Source organism: Rhamphochromis sp. 'chilingali' (genome assembly GCF_963969265.1).
Source record: "Rhamphochromis sp. 'chilingali' genome assembly, chromosome: 10".
NCBI classification, from domain to species: domain Eukaryota; kingdom Metazoa; phylum Chordata; class Actinopteri; order Cichliformes; family Cichlidae; genus Rhamphochromis; species Rhamphochromis sp. 'chilingali'.
Genome location: NC_137937.1, coordinates 7,914,669 through 7,934,721, shown reverse-complemented (window position 1 = coordinate 7,934,721; position 20,053 = coordinate 7,914,669). Strand labels below are relative to the sequence as shown.

General features: G+C 40.2%; 1 protein-coding gene across 1 annotated transcript; it reads right to left on the bottom strand.

The window, feature by feature from the left end:
- vps37ba (VPS37B subunit of ESCRT-I a) lies at positions 1–19,879 on the bottom strand. Its single transcript, XM_080893556.1, has 4 exons — positions 19,700–19,879; positions 9,466–9,637; positions 4,617–4,699; positions 1–2,488 (listed from the first exon to the last, which is right to left on the bottom strand). The coding sequence occupies exons 1-4, from the start codon at positions 19,802–19,804 to the stop codon at positions 2,000–2,002; spliced, it is 849 nt and encodes a 282-aa protein (XP_080749682.1). The 5' UTR covers positions 19,805–19,879; the 3' UTR covers positions 1–1,999.
- Positions 19,880–20,053: the final 174 nt, after the last annotated feature.

Here is a 20,053-nt window from a genome sequence, read left to right as displayed (position 1 = left end):
ACAAAAAGAACAGATTTATTGAACTTGAAAATAGCATTAAATTCCACTTAAACATTCATTATAAGTAAATACCTACAACATTACACTGAAATTATCACCAATCACATATAAAACCATGGATGCAGAGGATCAGTTCGAACACAAAAAGCAGCTCAAGAGCTAAAAAAAAAAAAAAAGAAAAAAAAGAAAAAGGAAAAAAAAAAAAAAAGGTAGTATTAAATAGGAATCCTCAAAATGAACACAGAACAAAGGCCATGCACGAAAGAATTATCAGTTGTTAGTCGTTAGAAATGCTGGTTCATCGAGACGTTGATGCTTTAGCTTCTGCTTTTTCCTGCTGACATTTGCTTACATGTGAAGTTCAACCACATGAGACATGACACAAGTGATTGACGAGCCCTGTTATTTTACCAATTAAAGAGAAAAGGAAACACTAAATACAAAAACCAGTAAGATCCCTCCAGGCGTTGGAAGCAGAAATAAAAGCACCACTTGGCACAGAGCCTGGGGGAGTGTCCCGTCTCTCTGGCACATAAGTATGGGCTTTCTGCTACCGGTGAGAAAGCAAAAACAGTCAGGCTTTTTTTTTTTCTTTCTAAACTGTCTCGTGGAACAGAGAGTCAGCAGGAGAGGGAGGAGATAATGCTCAACCTGTTTTGTTTTCATTTTTCATGTTAATCTGAGGCTGGGGCGTAAGGTGGGGATTCTCTATGTGAACATAAAGAAACTTGGAGTAGTCAGCAAGACGTCATCAACGTCACTTCAAGTGTAGGCACTCGTGGCTCTTCAACAGTGCACAGCGACCGCAGTCAGGAGGAGAGGGGGAAAAAAAAATTGATTTTTTTTTCCAAAACAATTGCACCAGAATGTTTCTCCCAAACCAGGTTAACCTCTGCCTCCCATCAGCACACCTGGCTTGCATGTACATAAGAAGAGTGTTTCAGCTCAATATCACAAACAGATACGTTAGGAACGATGGTACATAACCCTACTGTTTACATAAAAAAATAAAAATAAAAAAAAAACTAACACGGAATGATGTGGGAAGTCTTTGGTGCTCAGTGTGACAGAAAACTGATGAGATCCAAAGAACTGTTGGCATCACTTCCAACCCCAACTGAGGGTGTTAACGACATAAAAGAGGAGTGTAGCACAGGAACCCACAAACAAACAAACAAAACAAACAACAACACACATCTTGAGTGTACTGTATGGCTATACACGAATCCTTCATTATGCGAGGCCACGCCGGCCTACTCGCTCTCTATTTCTTACAAGCTCAGCCTCCCATCGCCTTCCTCAACAACCCCTTTAAAAACTTGTGCCCTGAGATGGACCAGTCAGCCATTCTTTTACACGTGTCAATCAGTCTATCCTGGCTATTATTAACATAACTCAGTACGCTATCATAAGAAGATGCTGAAATTCAAAGATTTCTATGTACCTTATGAATGTTTCCTATTTAGAAAAGAAAAAAAAGTCACAGCATAGATGCAGTTTTCGCCTGAATATTCTGGGAACTATTTTCATCTACACTGCACAGTAATTAGGGTCTCTCCTTGCTTGCATTGAAGGTATCAGTAAATTAGTGCTCTGCAGATGGAAATGACTAATTGAACCCTTTTTTTTTTTTTAAAAACCATAAAAAGTTGAGGAACATGTTTGAGGAAAGGTGAGAAGATGGCTGGGAGACAGAAAGTGCTGATAAATGAGGAGTCCCAGCTCAGCAGCCTGCAGACTCACGCTGTCACCACAGCCTGCTGCGCTTCCCCTAAAGGTGCTCAGGCTGGACAAGAGTCGAAGACGAACTCGTCGTTTTGTTGTTGGAGGATTGTTGGTGAGAATGAGATGTGAGCGGGAATCCATAGAGGTTTATTGGAGATCTGCTTCGGCCGACCAGACCAGCCGGTGCAGGTCTGCTTTCTTGTGTTGTGTTTGGTCGTAATCCAAGAAGGCAGACAACACAGTTCCAGTTCCAGTAGTGACAACTTTTTTAAATTTACTGCATGATGAATCCAGGCTGTGGGGCCATCCGGGGTGGGGCCCTCTGAGGCAAAGCAGGGGGGTACTGAGAGAGGTAGCTGTTGGGGTAGCCAGAGGGGATGTTGGGGAAGGGTTGCCCTGTTCGGGGAGGAATGGGTGGGTATTGAGATGCTGGGTACGAGAAGGGAGGCTGTGGCTCAGCGGTTGGAGGTGGACTTAGAATTGGTGCTGGCTGGGATGGAGGTGGCGGTGGCTTCCTTCTGGGCTGAGCGAGGGGGGAAGAGGAGCTGCTGCCAGCCTCGCTGAGGAGAGAAGCAGCTCCGGAGATTTCCTGAGAGCGGGAGGGAGGGACTGACAGCTGGGGCAGCCGCTGGCCCTTCATCACCATCTCCTGCAGCTTCTCGATTTTAACCCGTCTCAGGTGGGCCAGCTTCCTCTTGTTCTGGTAGGCATCGATAAACAAATCCAGAGTCATGTCCCCATCCAGTAAAGAATCAGCCATGTTCTGTGGACAGAAGGGATTTGGAGCAGAGTTAGAGAGAGAATAAACAAGGTTAATCCAAAAATAAATAAATAAAAATGCTGAAAAAGTTTCCACTGAAATTACGCTGTCAGTGTGAATGGCTGCAATAAGAAAAGGGGTCTGAAAATTTATTTTTTTATTTTTTTAAAAAACGCACAAAATATTTGCACAAATTTTAGGGCTCTGGTGGGTCGAAGTTTCTAAAAGCAGAACGGGACTTCCTTCTTCCCGACTGTCACAAAGTGCATGCTGATAAGGGATCCTCTATTCCTGATACTGTGGGGTCTCTACCTGGCTAAAAAAAAAAGTGTCTTGAGATAATGGCGTTTTGTGAACTGCTGCTACATGACTAAAGCTGAATTGATAAGACAGAGAGAGTGTCGACATGAGTCACACTGATAGGAATAGCAACGCGGGAGAATCACTCACTGTTGACGAATGTAACATTTAAAATGATTCATCTAATGGTGGGTTCTCTGCTCACTCACTTCCATTTGGTAAAATGTCACAAAAAGTGACAATTTTCCCACATAAACTGAGCGAACTAATTCAAATATCACTTCAACACTACACTACTAAACTATATTAACACTACTCATCAATGGCAGCTGCCTGCTCTCTATGTAGGTGAGGGACTGCATGCTTATATAAGAAGTCTGATATTTATCAGACACGTACAGAAGCACGAGTCTCATCTTTTCCACATCTACCACATTTACAGTATATATTTTATACTGACAACAGTCAGCGTACAGTTATTGACTGAAGAATCGAAGATGGAGCTAAATCATCGATCAGTGGGTTTGATATAATGTAGCTCTGTGTTTGATGCTAGAAGACGCAAACCTTTTAGAAACACCAAGTAAAACAACGTCTGCTACACTTAGAGTACTGAGTATAAACACTGGCAACCATACCAGTTTACGAGTAGTTTGTATTCTAATGTTTTTATCATACCAGGAAAAACAGCCGACGCACATCCTTGTTTCCAAATAAACTGGGACACTTTAAAAATGCTGTCAGGACCTGACGCCATACAGTGATATACTTTACTCTATCAACATTTGTGAAATGTGATGCTGCCATCCAAGTATCATTATTTTTAACAATACTTGCAACCAAAGAACTTCAGGTGCGTGCTCTTGGGAGCATAAAGGGTAAAAGACTTGCACAGCAGCTGATTTTAAGCAGCCAGTCAGTGCAGAGACTAGCAGAAGAAATGTCACATTCAAATATGATCTGTGATCACACGCTCTTAAAAAGAAGTTCAGCTGCACAAATCTGAGATTTAACTCCTGCGTAATTAGGCCATGACTGTTCATACCAAAAATCACTATCACGACCATGATTACCACAAATGTTTTTGTAGAGGAAGTTGTAGAGGAAGTTTTGTTTTGTTTTAGGCTGCCCAGATTTACAGTTATTCAAGCTGTGAAACCGATTGCATGTCCCTGACAAATTTATACTTAAGCAATTTGATTGATTTGGAGAATATGGCAAATAAATCCAGTGTGGGAAGTGCCTGGAATGTAGGAGGAAGTTTGTACTGACAAAGAATAGCTCAGAGTAGCTCATTAGAAACAAGCTCATGTTTGGGAACTTCACCACTGTTATTAAAATGTCAACTGAGAACAACTCGTAGCGAGCTACTGCAGAATGCGATTTACACCACACTGTATTGTTCAGTCTATATTTTACTGTTCCTTTGTGAGTTTAGATTTCTTATTAGCTGTAGCACTCCTGTTTTATTTTGTATTTTTGTGACATGTTAAGGCCTATTTAGGGTTGTGTGGTACTGGTTCATGTTAGGAGTTTCTGTAAAGTTCAAAAATAAATGAGAAAACCACATGTTGGAATATTTTTAATGATAAGCACAGTTCTTACATGACTGTGTATAATCTGATGAAGAACACCTTAAAACACTGACGGGACAGGTAGCAGTCACCTCTATGTCAGCTATTCTGCTGCCCACATACTCTCCAACAGGGATCTTAGATATGAACAATGAAGCCTCTGTAGGAGAACACACCATCAACTAGAGCAGCAGGTATAAGAATTACTGACCGAGGATACATGAAGTCATCCGTGGTGACAGCTGAAGAATGCTTACCTCTGTTTCCTCCTCTATTTTGGCTCCTTCTGCCTGAAGCAGGGCCAGCAGAATATCCAGAGAGGTGTTTCCTGACTTGTGGTCTGTTGAAGAGGAAGACAGAGGAACGACAAAGATTACTGTGCTGGGCCTGAACTGGGAGGAGGCGCGGTCGCTGTTGGCAGCAGTCAGTCAGAGTTAACCGTGCTTGTTGTATAACCGGAATTGTTTTCCACAATGTAAGAAAGCAAATACAGGTAGCAAGTCAAACCCATAATTCTCTCATCTCTTGTGAGCTCTCTGATGTAAGTGAAGTAGTAGAGCTGTTCACAATCCTTCAGGCATTTGAGTCACGGGATGATTACGTAGTGTTTACACACTGCTCAAAGGAACACAAATGTATTCTCAAACCAAGGAGCTCATAAAAAGACATCGCTTTAAACATGAATGTTCTGGCATTAAAAGGTTTCAATGAGCCTGTTACACAAAGCTGAGGCGGGACGTGTGAATGCTGCCAGTCAGTGTCCGGGGACTGCCACTTCCAAACCGTCAGAGCACGTCTGTTTGCGGTGAACTTGCAAAGCTCAACTGAGTCAACTGAAACTGCCCTGGTGTCTCCAAGGAGGAGCACAGTTTTGTTTGTGTTTCTATGCAGGGATGAAAGTCTACACCAGCTGGAGCTGGGACTGCATCCTGACGGTGAGACCAAGAACACCAAACTACTCTCCATCTACACACAGTCCAGTCTAACCTGATGAGCTCTTCTGGACAAATAAATCAAGATTTCGAGCTGATATAGAGCAACACTGGTAAACATCCATGCTAGAAAGCTACCTGTAGCTCAAAAGTGCAAACATTAACATGCTGCCCCTTGACAGCTGGAACAGACTCCATCTACTGGTCTAAGGAAGCTTGATTTCAAGAGAAAAATCCAGTACAGGTTGGCTCATTGGTGGTACTGAACAGCAGGCGTTCTTTGTTCTGATTGGTTACATTCTGACTGTATCTAAGGCAGAGACAGACTAGCTGTAGAGCTTCAAAAACGCTGCCATCGCTTGAAAAGTCCAAGACATTTTAAAGACAATCCGAGTGTCCCTTCATTAATATATTACATTACATATATTATTACATATATTATCATTATTATAACAACAAGCTTGGGTTCCCCAAAAGGAATTGCTAAAGCACCTAATCCTACCCCCTCATCTCAGTCTGGTCCCACTTTCCCTGGCAGCACCACTCTAAGATTTCCCAGCTGTCTGAGCGTGTGCTTCCTCCCACATGAGACTAAGCACGCCAAGTTGTGTTCCAAGGCCACAGTCAAAGTCTCATGCAGCTTTTCTGGTGTATTAGTTCCGAATGTTGGGTCTTTTATTAAGGGAAACGGAAAACGAAGGAAGTTAGTGGTAACCTTTTTAATCAGTATGGGCGAACGCTGGGATAAAGAAGCTTCATTAAACGAATCCAAAGGTTGTGTGGAAAACATGACAGATAGTGAAGGCTTTTTCAGACACACCTTGTTAATAGTCTTGATAATTACACAGTGGGTGATTGTAGTTACCTGAACTACTGTCTAACCCTTTTAAACACTAACGCCGAAATGTACCAACACATGTTGTCCTTGTTGTGATCAGATCACATTTAACACACTAGCTGAGGACTTGAATACTAGCACAATGAGATTTAGCTTGACAGAGTACACAAGAGCACACACACACACACACACACACACACACACACACACACACGAGCAACATGACGGTTTTAGTTAATGATCAACTTTAGATAAAAGCTGCAGCCTGGCTGCTTGTCATCTCATCAAGAAATAACACAATCTGTGAACAACTTTAACCCTTTGAGTACAAAAACCTTAAATAATGGACAGTATTTGATGCTCGTCTTTACCACACGTGATGCTAAAGTGTGACAAGGTCATAAAACAGCCTTCTACGCTGAGTTTAAGTTTATTCTGTTAAGACTAAGACAAAAACATTCTTAGTGTATGTATCTTGTTTCAGATATTTCTTTCCACCCATGTTCAACAATTACTATAAGTTAAATCACTTGTCGCTAAACAGGTCAAGGTTAACCACTATAGCCTATATTGCTTTCTCTTTATGCGGGATGTGAGAAAGAAACTGAGCGCTCACTTTCTTTGCACTTTTTTATGATCATCATCTGCATCATGTGCGCCAAATGCTGGAGACTTTTGATCCCACCATTAAGTTGCTGATAGAAGATCCCTTCTTATTCTTTTAGGCCACTACAATGATAATGGACAATCATGGAAACAGACTTACAAAATTCATCATTTCCACTGACTTTGTGAAGAACAGACCATCTCTACCTTTATTACCTACGGCAAACTTTCAGGAAATATAAGACAACATAAAACTTTATTTTTCTTGAATTTAATTTCAGCCTATGGAAGCCCCGTGTTTAGAGGTCAGATTTTCCTGGAAATCCAAAATGCTGCCCTTAGATTCCAAAAAACAAAAAACTCCCTGGCCGGGGCTTCATGCTTGACACAAAGCCTTTTTCCGGGGTGAACTCCCATCTCTTATTGTTTCCACCTCGCTCCCATAACAAGGCAGATTCTCAGGCAGATCAGCGCACAAAGCTCCAATTCTCTGACTCAGTGGAGAATTGGGTGAACACAACACCAGTCTGGGCCTAGAGATCATGGGACGGCCATTTAGTAAATGAATCCACATCAACTTCTGCTGTGAATATGTGAAAAGGGGGAGTTGTTGGCCTGCCTGCCTGCCTCTCTCTCTCTCTCTCTCATCCTTCCAACTTCCACACTCCCTCCCACCCACTGTGGCTGTTTTATAGCAGCTTGCCTGGCAGCACAATGCTCCACTGAGGGCTGGCGTCCTCAAAGGCAGTGGATAGTGGTGATAGAAAAGAGGGGGAGTGCCTACTGGACAGTAAAGGGTAAAGCAGAGGCCATATAATTTCTGGAGAAAAAGAGAGGAAATGAGGGAGAGCTGGTGTTTGACAATATGCAAACGAGCGCACAACAAGCTACTGTACGTCTAATCTCCCATCTGGGTCAAATGACTGTTTCTCTGTCCCTCCCCAGCTACTCTCCAGTAAATCCACATCTAGGACAACTACTACATGGCAGGTGGGGGTGGGGGACACTGGGTAACCTACATCTGACAAAAGCCACTTCATGCTGGCAAACAAAATCACAAGGTCACAAAAACACACTGGATTGGTATAATATCAGTCCAAGCACCAAGAAGAGAGCTTAAAATATTTGACGCCGATAACACGGTAACAAGGAAAAAGATTCTTGAGAACTAAAATTTATTTAACGGAACTTCATTTTCACAACACAGAAATCTCCCGTTGACTGTGACAACCTTTGAAAGCTGTGAGAGCCTGTCTTTCCAGCAGAGACGGAGCCAAAGTCAAACTTTTATCAGAGCACAAGAGGAATAAATGACTTGCATTCTATTCTGAGTGAGCTGCTTAGCAACCGTTGCGTCACCAAGGTCACAAACATCGTCACGCCGTCTTCTTCACATGCTGTAGTGCTGTGAAGGTATGCCGGTGAGGGACGCTACAAGCCTGTAACACTTTCATGAGTTTCTCAACCTGAGCTGCAGTTACATGTTGAACAGCACTTCTGGGAACAAGGCTGCTGAGGCCTTCTACAGTAAATGTGACAACTGGTCAAACAGGTCTCTTGAGTGTGTGTTCATGTACACAAACAGAAGAAACAATGAGGAACAAAGGCTATGTACCACATCACCTTCCTAGCAACAGGAAACTGCTATCACCTTTAGTTTCTTAGGGTTTCCTCACCAATTATGACCATACTGTGTGTTCTGCAGCACACCCATAATGATATGTTGATTACATCAAACAGGTAGTGTAAAAACTATAACAGAAGCTGTTTTTGACTGGATCACAGATAGAATCACGTCAGGACACTGAAATAATAATAAACCCTAAAACAATCCTAAACAGGTCTTAAAAATACCCCAGACATTTTCATAATCAACAGTGACTATGAAATGACAGTTGTGTTGTGACTGGTTACTTAAGTCTCACGTAAATAGGAAGACTGATTTAAAAAACAAAACAAAACAAACAAAAAAAAAAAACACACAACAAAACAAAGCAGAAACTTAGAGAGAACTTTGGCATTTACACGGGTAAAAACAAAGTAAGATTAACTAAGCATTTCCACCACTAGATCAGTAAGTAACCAAAACCATCTCCTCATTCGCCAATTAGGGTTTTAAAAAAGAAAAGTGATCCATTCCTCACCTCCGTCATCAAAGCTTAGAGAAGGGTGATGGGGACGTTGACCACTGGCACTATGACCACTTCAATTTTTTTTTTAACTCAAATGTTAAAAAATGTGAAGGAAATAAAAATAACTGATTTCACTACTAATCATGAATAGAACAAAATATATTAAAAAGATTAAATAAGGTCCCCTGTTTATCATTTGCAGTCTGAGACAGAGTAGCTCAGGCATGACTTGCTTCCGTTTCTAAATGCAAACAGAAATGTTCACTCTGTTCAGAAATGATGTGAAGGCCTTGTGCACAGATATTTAAATGTACTTACTGTTAGGATGTTAATATGTGAGAGTAAACTTGTTTTCCCCACAGTGTACTACAATAATGCAACAAGGAGTTTAAAAAGCACAGCTACGATTAGCAACACACCCTGTGTGTGTGTGCCTTTTCCGTTTCAGGCTATTCCCTTGAGCATTTCTGCAAGTATCACTTCTCAGTGACTTCACGGATAACAGTGTTCAAATTTCCTTTGGACGTTAAAAATTCAAGACAAACCGTTCAATAAAAAATGCCTCTAAAACTCTCTCTCCACACTGCTGCTGCCGTACCTAAGGTGGACTTGCGGAGTTGATAGGATTCAAAGCCCTCCTGCAGACTGCTGTAGCGCTTGATGAGCTGCTCTTTCTTGTGCTCCAGTCTGGGCTGCAGGGCAAGGTTTTGCTCTGCCAGGGTTCGGTTGTTGCCCAGTGTCCTCTCCTTGTTCTGCTGGACTTCTTGGATCTACAAAACAAGAAATAAGTGTTATTAGTATCCGTCTTGAGAAAATGTCCTTTTTCAACACTGATCACTGATATAATCATCAATAATTAAAATGTTTGGTTAGAGGAATCTCCTACAAACATCTGCACATGTTTAGAAAGACAAATTCTGGCCATGAAAACCCAAACTTCATCTGCCTTGATCCACACCAAATATTCAGTATTTTTAAACGTCTTTAACCAAGCAGCAAGATACATGAAAAACAATCTATATAAACAAAAAAGAAAGTCCTGAAAGGCCTTGCTCAAAGCTATCGTTTGTCATTTTGGATATTTTCCATCTAAAAAGAAAAATATCATAATTGGTCAAATTTATTATTATCTCTTTTATTGGGACAGCTGTTGAACATAACAGTAGTTTGCCTTTTTACATTTTCTTTGCTGTCACATTTTAACTTATAATTGAAAAATAAAGAAGACAGAAAAAGGAGAAAAGAAAAGAAGAAGAAAAAAAAAAAAAAAAAAAACACCCCCCCCCCCAAAAAAAACAACAACAACAAACAAACAAACAAACAAACAAAAATTAGAGACCAATACTGGCAAATATCTTTACAGTCCCAAAAGATGTGGAAATGGTTAGCTCCATCTCCCCCACATCTCCAACATTTATCACCAATTCCTCGATATCTTTGTTGAGCAGGGGTAATGAAAAATCTCATAATGCTTTTCCAGCAAAATTCACGCCAAACATTAGACCCAGTGGTAGCCCACTGTATCTTGCATGCGTGAGCCCAACACTTCTCAGTAATTGTCAAATTACCCTCCTTTTCACACTTCACTTTAATATACAGAGCGCTGTCGTTTTTACACCGCCGGATGCTGTTATATAATTTAGAAATAATTTTACTTTGCACTTCAGAATTGGTCAAATTTAAACTCTTTAAAGTTTCGAGTAGAGCAGCAGACAACAAAAACAATATAAAGAGAGGAAGCACGGACCTTCCTAACTGGTACACTTTATTAGCAAACAATGAGCCTGACGTGAGGACACGACTGATTTGTCATGGCAGGAAACCTGCAGGTCAAATCATGTTCTGGGCTCCATTCCATTCAGGTGTGTAAACACCTGTTTCCTGATGACTCACTTGCATTACATTAAGCACTGACTACGGAACTGTGCAAAAGTCTTGAGGCAGCCTCATTTCTTTATATTTTGCTTGGAAAATGGGGAACGGGTGCAGAGATTTATTGATACGTGCCAGCTTGCATGGATATACAGTATGTAAGACAGAAACAGAGTTTGTACAATTCCAATATAATAGAAATTCTCCTCATTTCTATTCTTCAGAAATAATTCCCTGGGCTCCTTGGTGGATATTCCAAAGGCATTCGTTGAACGTTGGCTGGCTGTTTTTCCATTTGGGGCTTTTTTCGATTCAGGTATGTTTTTACTGCAGTAGAAAAAGGAGAAACCAGAGCAGCAATTTATTGCTGAAGACTGGTAGTGTTCTATTGTGTGGTCTTCTATCCAGGGGCCTGTTCTTCGTACCTCGCTAAGTAAGTTAGCTGGATTTGATTGTTGACGATTTCGCGTGATCTTGGATCGTTCGGTTCCCCGAAACTCATCCGGGACTTGCTGTCATAGCAACAGAGCCGTAAGCGTAAACCTGCTCGGGAGCAGGTTTACTTTATGTAAACAGGATTAGATCGCGGCCACGCAGGTATGTCCGCTTCATTTATACGAAAGCAACAGCGATATTCCACCACTGTTTCACCATAAATAAATAACATCAATGTAACTAAAGATAATGCAGCACTTGATCCTTTTATTGATTTCACACAGATACATACAGGTCATTTCCTAAAAAAGGGAAATGTACTATTAACATTCTATTACATGTATGTGATTATTACAGATGTAATTCATATTTCAGAGTAGTAATTGCAAATCACTTCGTGTAATCAAGATGAGAGACCACGGCTATAATAATAATAATAATAATGGATACTTTATTGATCCCCATGGGGAAATTACTTGTTTTTCTCTGCATTTGACCCATTCACTCAGTGAAGCAGTGGGCAGCCCACTAAGCAGGCGCCCGGGGAGCAGTGTGTAGGGACGGTACCTTGCTCAGGGGTACCTCAGGGTAGCCGTTAAGTGGATTCGAACCGCCGACCTTCCGATCATGGGGCGACCACTTTACCTACTGAGCTATCCCTGCCCCATATAAAAGCGAAGGTGGATTTGGGAAGTCTGTCGCAGCCATGTCCTGTCCGTTTACGCGAGAAACCCATTGCGGAAGGTGCAAGATTGATAAGGAGAGTCCTCAGAATCCAGCGTATATTGCGGGACAGACAGGATCCTTTAGCTCAGCGCGACAGTGTGCTCATTGAGAGATATCGATATTCCCGTGAGGATATTATTTACTTAACCAACTTGTTGACGAGGGGGTGCAGGACCACCACCTGTCTTTTTTTTGCTCTGCCCTTTTCTTGGTTGCTGTTATGAACAAACAAATAGATTATTTCAGGGTCTCTTTCCAAGAGACGAAAAGCAATATAAGTGATAAATATTACCATTCTGTAGAATATTCTTATATTTCACTTTTACCTGTTCCCATGTTCTAGTGGGTCCTGTTGTGGCTCTAATGTGAAAGGGGATATAATATAACAATATAATATAATGTAATATAATATTGGATAATATAGTGTAATATAATAAATCTATGAATAAATAATAAAGTGACTGAATAGTGGTATTGTCATGCGCTTTGGGTGCCTTGAAAAGCGCTATATAAACCCACTCCATTATTATTGTTATTATTGAATTACTTACGAGTTTAATTTGTCAGCAACTTCCTGCCAGCCCTCTCTCCTTGCTTTTGCAGCCTTTGCAGTGTTCCCTTGCGTTTTAATTAAACTCTGAAACTCCTGAAATCCCTCAATCAAGAGTTCTTGCTCTGCTGCCGGAAAATACTGAGCGCGCCCCTTCGACATTTTCGCCGACCAATCAGCGGGTTGCCGATCAATGTTTCTACTATCGATGCGTAGCCCCTTTTACGACACCCAGTGATGTCACATTACTGCGTCCAGCTGTACTAATCGTCAACAACAGGTGTGTTCGGGGAACCGGATTAGCGAGCTCACGGTTAGCGCGATGGTTTGGTCTTGGATGTGTCATTTGATCTTGGATGTAGTGAGCGACGTACGAAGAACGGGCCCCTGGTATGCGTTTATTGCATTGTTGTGTTTGTACATGTTCCCAGACACTTTTCAGATTCTTTTACACAGTGACTCGAATTCTTAGATTTTTCTGTGCTCGAAATTCTATTAGTTTTGAGACGATCCCAACACCACTGGCTGAATTGCAGCCCAAACAAAGACAGAGCATGACAGTTAGCTGTAGACATTGACTGTTATATCTAAAAAAAAAAAAAAAAAAAAAAAAAAAAAATTTATTTGGATTTACAATTAAGAGTAGTTTCTTGAGAGCTACCCTTCCACTGAGACCATTTCTAATGAGACTTCAGGGCAGAGTAGATGGATCAGTTGAAGGGCCAGATGCATCTCTCAGGGCTTACCTCCCCATTTCTGGCAATACTGTTCACCTGATTTTTTTTTTCTTTTAATTAATAGCTATTTAGGAATTAAATTCAATTTTATTTATAAAGTGCCAAATCACAACAACAGTCGCCTCAAGGCACTTTATGTTGTAAGACATGCATACAGAGAAAAATCCAACATATATCATATGACGCCCTATGAGCAAGCACTTTGGTGACAGTGGGAAAGAAGAATTCCCTTTTAACAGGAAGAAACCTCCAGCAGAACCAGGCACAGAATCACCTTGCTGGGAAATAATTACTATTTTATGCCTGTTAAACTGTGTTATATTTAGCATTTTTCAAAGATTAAGCTAAAGAAATGGGAATAAATTATACCATATTTTTCAGACTATAAGGTGCACTTAAAATCCTTAAATTTTCTCAAAAATTGACAGTGCGCTCATAATCCACCTTATGGTCTGAAAAATACAGTTGTGTTTTTGTGGGAGGCTGCTTGTAATGAAGTGCATGAAGATTAAATTTAAAATGTGTTCTTTGCCAAGTTATCCGTTGTGTGCAGACGAGTTAAAATGTTTTGGTGTGTGATAAGTAGCTCAACAAAATGTTTTTTTGAAAATGCTCAAGGACTGGACTGAAAATGAGTGCAAAAGCAGTCCAAAGAAAAATACCCTGCAAGAAAAACATAAAGAAACAAGAGGTGGCTCAGACCTTTGCACAGTCCTGTGTACACCTACAATCAAACCAGTTGTTTTTTAATAATAGTGCAAAATTTTACAAAATGACAAGAAGATAATTTAGATAGGAAAGAAACGATTCCATTTGTAATTCTAAATCCAAGATATGAAGGATTTCCTTTTTTTCCACATTAATGTTAGTGCACACACTTGACAATTTTATCAGAATATACTGTCATATCAATGCTAATACAATTAATAATACAACTAACAACAGTTTTGTTTTCAAATATCATGCCAAAAATGTTTCAGTCTTTAAATTTTCAGTCTATGAAATAAAATAAAAAAAGTGCAGAAAAAAAAAATACCTGTAACAATTCTGAAGAATCTTAAGTGACATCTTCAAATATGTTTGGCTGCAAGACCAAAGGCTTTCTCTTCTGTACAAATGTAACAAAGAACAGCTAGGACTTTTATATGAGTGGCAATTTGCAAAGGTTTTGTTTTATTAGTATCTTACATAAATGTTCCCACACATAGGTGCACATTTTGTTTTTTTACATTGTTGCTCAACAGATCGTCGTAATTCTGAAAACACTTGATACAAGAAATCTTAAAGAAATTATTAACTCATGAACTGTTACAAACAGTCGACAAAAGAGACAAAAATCAGGCTTTTAAATGACTGAAAGTGTAACAGTGTTGCCAACGACCCTAGAATAAAACACAAGCAAGTCAAAATGCTTTTTGCTCTCTATTCTGCTCAGTGTGGGAAAGTAGAACAGAATAATTGAAAATTAGACTGCAGAATATATTTATTACCGTACCCACTTTTAACCACAACATGCACAGTGGGCAGGAAGCAATGACTATATAAGCTTCTCTACCTGGAAAAATCCGTGAATGAGCTCATATGACTGTTGGTAATACTCCAAAAAAAACAAAAAAAAAAAAACAACATCTACTACTTGTGCAGTCTTAGCTAGAGGACCAAAACAAAGACGTGAGACAAAAATGCTGGCGGAACAGAAGCAATTTGTACCGTGCTGATGTTTGGAGTGATGTGTATTATTACAGAGTGACTTGACTCACAATGCAGCAACTTATGATTCAATGTTAATATCATATGCATACATGCATATATGAGAGAGAGAGATGATGATACAATGTCATCTTTTTTTTCACTGTGGAAAACTCCATCCACGACTGTTTTTAAATGACGAGTTGTTGAATAATTGGTGGAGTATTACATCAACACAAATATGAACTGAAACAATGGAGACAAATGGGATAAACAACATGTTACAGTTGGAACAGCGGGGGATTAAAGAAGAAAAAAAAAAATCTCTTGTGCCTTCTCTGATGACTCATTTCACACATCCAACATGTTCTATGTACAAACTCAACTAGGACTGGGCGAGAACACAGGAAAACTCTAAAAATACTCCACAGCGCAGGCCAGGCTTATGGAATAGTTTCTAAAAGTAGTCAGTGGTTGGACTGAATGAGGGGAGGCAACATTTTATGCAGTAAAAGCAGCTAAACAAGTCTACTATAACTACAATTTGCACCGTCACATCTCCAGGTGACTGGTCTTACTACTGGAAGATCTGATTTGCTCATTCATTACGGCCCCACTAGTGATGCAGAGCTTTAAAATAGCATCTATAACTGCAGGCTTGTTCTGTCAGAGCAAAACCATATTATTGTTTACTTGCGGAAATGCTCTACATCGCAGCCCACCCTCCTGAAATAATGACAACGAATGTAGGTCAAGCGCTTGCCTGGATGGACCACAGACCTGAACTTTGGAGAGATGCTGAAATAACCACAACTGAATTCAGGTCACTGTAACGCAGCACTCACAAAAACATGAAAAAAAAACAAAACAAACTAGAATCACATCTTGCATCGGTTATGGAAGTGAGAAATAAAATTATGAAGTCTGAAACTGCAGACTGGCTGCAGAGTTCTCAAGTGGAAAGGTGAAGAGTTCAGGCTCTTTCGAACCATGGGTCAGAAGGATTCCACTTAGAGAAGAGGAACAATTGTGTACAACGTAGAAATGACACTGTAGTGCAAATGCAGTCCAGTACAGTTCTGCATGGACTCTTGAAACAACATCACACTGTCTGAACGTTTAGACACAGCAAAACTGATTTGGTATAAAAGTCTAAAGACTCAACTGTTCAGTTATTTCTAGTAATCAGGATTCTTAGGTTGCTGGCACAAAAAGGGGAATTATATGGTCGATAACAAGTACTGTAGATCCAAACACTAGTGTGGAAGATGCATCCTGCATTTAAGATGCTATTCCAACGCCTCAGTCCTTTCTTGTTGTTTTGAGATAAAGTGAAAGGTTTTACTGAAGGAGATTCTCATCAAAGATATGTAGCAAACTAGCAAATCTAGTGTTGGGACACTAGATTTGTCCCAACACTAGATTTGCAATGTCAGGTGCATGATATTGACCATGCACCTGACATTGCATGGTCAATATCAGATGCTACAAGTCAAAGTAGTAGTACCAAAGTCTTAATTCTCTCGTTACTGTTACTGAGCTAGCTAACCTAGCACTGTTTTCCTTGCTCTTCAACAACATGATCAAAAGGATGAGCCCCGGCTTTCCTTTGTCATCATTACAAAAAAAAAAAAATAAGAATGATTATGTACACTCCCCAACTAAACAAACCTTGAGCAAGACACTTTCCTGTTTACTGAAGGTCTCAAAATAATAATAAAAAAAAAACATCTTTATCTTAGCTGGCTTCAAAATGGACAGTAAAATAAGCATTTAAAAAGCCCATCAGGAAATGTTTTATAGAAGTGCTTAATTCTTAACCCTTAGATACAGTTTGGGTTAAATTTGACTACATATGGTGCTCAACAGGAGAAGTAGAGGTCAGACAGAGGGTCGGGGGGGGGGACCTTGACACATAGGCACAGTCCACCTGCAATGTAACCAAATAATCTCAAAATAAACAAACTAGAATCCTTTTACTGTGAACTAACAGAGTAAAGGTGAGGTTGGGAGGAACATAAGGTTATACAACCACCTGAGCTGCCATTTTAGTGAGCCTGGGAAAACTGCACGTCCCACACACGCGAGGTTTCCTGCCACTGCTTTGGAATGCAAAGACTAGTTTATAATAAGCTGTGTTCTAATTGTTGAATAATATTTGTAAATACAGATGGCATGGATTTTTCATGTTTTAGGTAAAACAACACATGATGTAGTGTGAGATGTTTTTCTCCAAAATGAACATAGAAAAACCTTAAGAAAATATTCTCTGTCTGCACACTGAAAACAATAATTAAGGAGTAATTGTCCATTTATTATTGTCAGATGGGCTTTTTATACATTCTTAAGATAGCTTTGGCTCTTTGGTCAGCATTTCTTTTAAACGTGCTTATAAATAAAATGCCTTGACTTGTAATGGAGAGAATACCTTACATTGTATGGTTAATTACTTTAGAATAGCCTTGTATCCCACCAATTTCTGATATTCCAGGTTTGACGGATGCTCGTGCTACATAAGTTAGCTGCTAGGTCTTCACTGACACCATGACATGTTACTGGCATCAAAACTTGAAAATGTTTGATTACACCTCCAAATAACAGACTACAACCTTCACCAGCACAATTCCTGGATTAGTGAAGGTCTTAAAAGATAAGCCACATTAATCTTAATTCAAAACAGACAGCATAATGGAAAGCTGGCTCTTCGCCAACACCATCAACAGGATTGGTATTGGTATAATTTGTGTCATTAAGAAAGCAAGTCAATGTCTGATTACACCCACAACCACACAGACCTTGAAGTGATACTTCCTGGTTTACACAATGGACAGCATAATAGAAAGTCTAAATATGCTGAAACATCAGTGAGAATTATCAAAAAAACAACAACTGGGTAATCAACATCCTAGCAGCCTAGTGAAGCGTATCTGCAATTCTTAGTCGTTCAAAAACAGGACGCACTGAAACTAAACAAATTCACAAAAGGGCTATTTGCATTATTCAAATGCCAACACAGCCAGTGTGTTTTTTACAGAACAAGAAGATTGTTGCTTACAGAAAAGCGTACAGTGCCTCTCAGCACTCTCATGTTTCATTCAGTGCCTTATGACACCTACTGCCTTTGTTCTTATCCACTGTACTGTGAGCAAAAAACTTCCCAGACAGTTTCAAGTGTGGTTCAGGCATGTTTTTAAGTGTCCCATTCTCTTAAATATCTCTTGCAATCTTATGACTAACACAAGTCAACAGCTGCAGTGTCATTCCTGTTCCTCCCTCTCTGTAACCTATGGGACTTGGGAAAACGAAACCATAGAGACAATCAGACAGGGTGTGGATGAAAAACAGGAGCGACAACACAAAAGACCAACTCACAGCTCAGCATTCATCCAAATGCCAAAGGCCTGTAGTCTTGCGTCTTGTAGTCGAGCTGAAACTGTCATTATGTTGATATACAGAAGCTTGTGCTCGAGTTTCTCAGCTCTGTGAATAGAGGCTTTTCATCACCTCTCAGGCAGCGAGTCATTATTGCGCAAAAAAAAAAACTAAGCTAAAATTAGACAACACCTCAGCGTCATGACAACAGACAAGAAATTCCCAAGTCCTGACAATATGCATTTAATGTTTGTGATAAACAGTCAGGTCCAAGCTGTTGGGTGAAAAGCAGAGGTGTGAAGTGTTTCCTCTGGATTTAGCACTTGGTAGGGAAACGTTCCAGCAGCTGTGGTGGGCAGGGGTACAGTTAATCTACTTATATAATACACTGTATTGGCTACTCAGGAGTACAATTGAGTACAATTAAAATTATATTCAGTGCCAAAATTAAACTCATATTCACAATAATTAATAAATAATTATGATCTTGTAATAAAATGTATATGAATAAGAAGGGTGACCAATTTGACTTTAACTATTTTAAGTATATTTAATGCCAATTTTGTTTGCATTACTTAAGTAGGATTGTGGCTTTTACATAAGAAACCATAAATAATGTTACCTAGACTTGCTTTCTACGCTTTTTAAAATTTTAATCTGATTATCCATCCTTCCTGGAGAGGGAGTGGTGGTGGGGGAGTCTTGTTTTGGGGTCATTTTTTCCCCAATGCTCCCCTATTGAAATATCCTGGAAACGCCCCTGGTGGCGGGGCTGATTCAGCAGGAGAACATAAGGGAAGATTAAAACCCTCAGTGGAAGAGACGGTTTTAGAAAGAGAAGCAGCAGCCGCAAGGGAAATAATCAAAAGGGCAAATCCTGTATAAAATGCTAATCTTTTAGCCTTTCGTCTTAATATGCCAAATATCTGTCTGCGCTTTAACCATTCTGGGCAGCATGGCTGTAATCGTTGTGCGTATGGGGGGGAGAAGTGGGGCTTATCAGAAAGACAGACTTATGACACCGTGAAAAGAAACTGCTGAGTCCTTGTGCTGCTGGAGCAGAGCCAGGCAGTCAATATATGAGCCAAAATGTAACGATTAAGTCGTACTCTTGCATGTGATTACTACAAAAGATTGACAGGCTTTGTTATCTGGGAAACGAAAGGTTTGTGGAGAAGCTATGTCGAAACCTTGGAACTCCGTAGCGTTAAAACTTAAGACAATGCTCCGGCCCGTTGTTAACCCTGTTTTGGGCTACGAGACGTGTAAGTTCGCTTGACAACACACGTTTAACATTAAATCCTCACCGCGACCAGAAACAGCCATTTCCAGTAACTGAACCCAGCGAGTGTTGGGAAAGCACAACAAAGGCTTGAGGGAAAAAAACACAGACACATTGGCCGAGAAAGGGGAGTCAGTAGCTAACACTGGACTACAAAAGATTTACATACCTCGTCCATCTCCTGTACCATTTTTGTGAGCTTCTCGTCGTCCTCAAGAATTTCGTTGAGCTGAACCAACGTGTACCCGCTCAACTTGTTGAAAAAACTAGACATTTTAGCTGCTGTTGTGTGTTTCTCCTCCGCTGTGGTCCCTCTCTTCTCGCCTCAAATTGTGACAGCTGACTGAGCTTCCCTTACAGGAAGTAGAGAGAATACAGGCCTAGTGCCGCCTTCAGGTGCTGTCAGAAATATTGCTTTCGATGGGAAAATGAACCAATAGTGTACGATCCAACGAGGCAGGAGTGTCAAACTCATTCCGAGTTCATAGGCCACAAACCAAAATTACATTTCTTTATGATTTTA